Source organism: Mandrillus leucophaeus, unplaced genomic scaffold (genome assembly GCF_000951045.1).
Source record: "Mandrillus leucophaeus isolate KB7577 unplaced genomic scaffold, Mleu.le_1.0 Scaffold6, whole genome shotgun sequence".
Lineage (NCBI taxonomy): Eukaryota > Metazoa > Chordata > Mammalia > Primates > Cercopithecidae > Mandrillus > Mandrillus leucophaeus.
The window spans coordinates 3,266,734-3,269,847 of NW_012106474.1; the positions used below are offsets into that span (position 1 = coordinate 3,266,734).

General features: G+C 42.7%; 1 protein-coding gene across 2 annotated transcripts; it reads left to right on the forward strand.

Annotated features, from left to right (window-relative positions):
- Positions 1-50: 50 nt before the first annotated feature.
- Positions 51-2,591, forward strand: LOC105553510 (cTAGE family member 5-like). 2 transcript variants are annotated; one of them, XM_011999607.1, is made up of 2 exons: positions 51-1,584; positions 1,702-2,591. In XM_011999607.1, exons 1-2 carry the CDS (start codon positions 51-53, stop codon positions 2,460-2,462), a joined length of 2,295 nt encoding a protein of 764 aa, XP_011854997.1. In that variant the 3' UTR covers positions 2,463-2,591. The 2 variants fall into 2 exon arrangements, with proteins under 2 accessions (XP_011854997.1, XP_011854996.1); XM_011999606.1 differs by having other exon boundaries at positions 51-2,591.
- The last annotated feature ends 523 nt before the right edge of the window (positions 2,592-3,114 follow it).

Below are 3,114 nucleotides of genomic sequence, written 5' to 3' on the forward strand. Positions count from 1 at the left end.
GGAGGAACCAGGGGTTACCCCTCAGCCATACTCGGGGCTAATCCTGGAGTATGGAGGAGCCAGGGGCTACCCCTCAGCCGTACCTGGAACTGATTCCGGAGTTGCCACACAGGGTTGTGGCAGCACTGACTGAAGGTATGAGAACAGATTCTCATCCTTATGGTTTTCCATGGGAATTGGTGATACATGCAGCTGTTGTTGGATTTTTTGCTGTTCTACTTTTTCTGTGGCGAACTTTTAGATGGGTTAGGAGTCGGCTTTATGTGAGAAGAGAGAAAAAACTTGCCGTGGAGCTTTCTGGACTAATTGAAGAAAAATGTAAACTACTCGAAATATTTAGCCTTGTTGAAAAAGAGTATGAAGACTATGAAATAGAGTCATCTTTAGAGGATGCCAGCTTTGAGAAGGTGGCAGCAGAAGCACGAAGTTTGGAGGCAACCTGTGAAAAGCTGAACAGGGCAAATTCTGAGCTTGAGCATGAAATACTCTGTCTAGAAAAAGAGTTAAAAGAAGAGAAATCTAAACATTCTGAACGAGATGAATTGATGGCGGATATTTCCAAAAGCATACAGTCGCTGGAATATGAGTCAAAATCCCTCAAATCACAAGTAGCTGAAGCCAAAATGACCTTCACGACATGTCAAATGAACGAAGAACGACTGAAGATAGCAACAAAAGATGCTTTGAATGAAAATTCTCAACTTCAACAAAGCCAGAAGCAGCTTTTGCAAGAAGCTGAAGTATGGAAAGAACAAGTGAGTGAACTTAATAAACAGAAAATAACATTTGAAGACTCCACAGTACATGCAGAACAAGTTCTAAATGACAAAGCAAATCACATCAAGACTCTGACTGAACGCTTGCTAAAGATGAAAGATTTGGCTGGGAGGCTTGAAGAAGACACAACGGACGATGATAACTTAGAAGTGAACAGTGAATCGGAAGATGGTGCTCACTTAGATGATCCTTCAAAAGGAGCTTTGAAGAAGCTGATCCATGTAGAGTTAAATGCTTCTTTAAAAACCTTAGAAGGAGAACGAAACCAAATTTATATCCAGTTATCTGAAGTTGATAAAACAAAGGAAGAGCTTACAGAGCGTATTAAACATCTTCAGACTGAACAAGCATCTTTGCAGTCAGAAAACACACATTTTGAAAGTGAGAATCAGAAGCTTCAACAGAATCTTAAAGTAATGACTGAATTATATCAAGAAAACGAAATGAGCCTCTACAGGAAATTAATAGTAGAGGAAAAAAGGCGGTTAGAGAAAGAAGAGAAACTTTCTAAAGTAGACGAAATGATCAGCCATGCCACTAAAGAGCTGGAGACCTATAGACAGCGAGCCAAAGATCTTAAAGAATTCGAGAAAACTATTCCTTTTTATCAAAGGAAGGCTATTTCCCACGAGGAAAAAGCACGTCATAATTGGTTGGCAGCTCGGGCTGCTGAAAGAAACCTCAGCAATTTAACGAAAGAAAATGCCCACAACAGACAAAAATTAGCTGAAACAGAGTATAAAATAAAGCTTCTGGAAAAGGATCCGTATGCACTTGATGTGCCAAATACGGCATTTGGCAGAGAGCGTTCCCCATATGGTCCCTCACCATTCGGTCGGCCTTCACCTGAAACGAGAGCTTTTCTCTATCCTCCAACCCTGCTGGAGGGTCCACTCAGACTCTCACCTCTGCCTCCAAGGGAAGAAAGAAGAGGCTCAAGAGGCCCAGGGAATCCTCTGGACCATCAGATTGCCAATGAAAGACGAGAATCAAGCTGTGAGAGATTAACCCGTCCTCACAGGGCTCCTTCTGACACTGGGCCCCTGCCATCTCCGTGGGAACAGGACCCTAGGATGATGTTTCCTCCACCAGGACAGTCATATCCTGATTCAGCTCCTCCTCCCCAAAGGGAAGACAGATTTTATTCCAACTCTGCTAGACGCTCTGGACCAGCAGAACTCAGAAGTATGAACATGCCTTCTTTGGATAAAATGGATAAAATGGATGGGTCAATGCCTTCAGAAATGGAATCCAGTAGAAATGATATCAAAGATGATCCTGGGAATTTAAGTGTGCCTGATTCATCTCTGCCCACTGAAAAAGAAGCAACTGGCCCTGGCTTTATTCGTCCACCTCTTGCTCCAATCAGAGGTCCGTTGTTTCCGGTGGATACAAGAGGCCCGTTCAGGAGAAGAGGACCTCCTTTCCCCCCACCTCCTCCAGGAGCCAGGTTTGGAGCTCCTCGAGATTATTTTCCACCAAGGTATTTCCCAGGTCCACGACACGCTCCATTTGCAATGAGAAACGTCTATCCACCGAGGGGTTTTCCTCCTTACCTTCCCCCAAGACCTGGATTTCTCCCCCCACCCCCACATTCTGAAGGTAGAAGCGAGTTCCCTTCAGGGCTGAGTCTGCCTTCAAATGAGCCTGCTGCTGAACATCCAGAACCACAGCAAGAAACCTGACAATATTTTTGCCCTCTTCAAAAGTCATTTTGACTGATCTCATTTTCAATTTTAAGTAACGGCTGTTACTTAAGTGATTACACTTTTGCTCAAATTGAAACTTAATGGAATTATAATTCTCAGGATAGTATTTTGTAAATAAGGATGATTTAAATATGAATCTTATGAATAAATTGTTTTCATTTTATTTTATTCTAAATAGTATAATTATTTTAATTTGACTAATCTACTGTTATATAAAAATAGTGGGAGTTTTATATAAGTAATCTTGCAGGTGGGGAGGCTTTACATTCTAAAGGCCTTGTCTTTTGCCAAGAACTATATTTACTGTGACTGTAGACAAGTGTGTAAGTAATTTTATACTTAATTAAATAAATTTTAGTAGATTTAATGAATTAAAAAAAAGAAAGAAAGAAAAGGGAGGTGAGAAGACAGAGGCCAAGCACCGTGTGGACTTAGGTGCTGGACGCATAGTGTGCTCATGCTCAGGGCTGGGGTCACTCTCTCATTCTTGTGCCCCGGGTTGAAGCACACAGCAAGGACAGACCCAGACACCAGGCATTGAGTCAGTTCATGGGAGGGGCCGACCGTTCTGAGCTCAGGCTATGCTGAAGGTCCCCAGAGTCCCGGCCCTTCTGTCCACAGCCTCATC

What these genes read in the sequence shown, in the direction of transcription:
- LOC105553510 (XM_011999606.1), top strand. Translation starts at nt 51, where the DNA reads ATGGAGGAGCCAGGGGCTACCCCTCAGCCGTACCTGGAACTGATTCCG.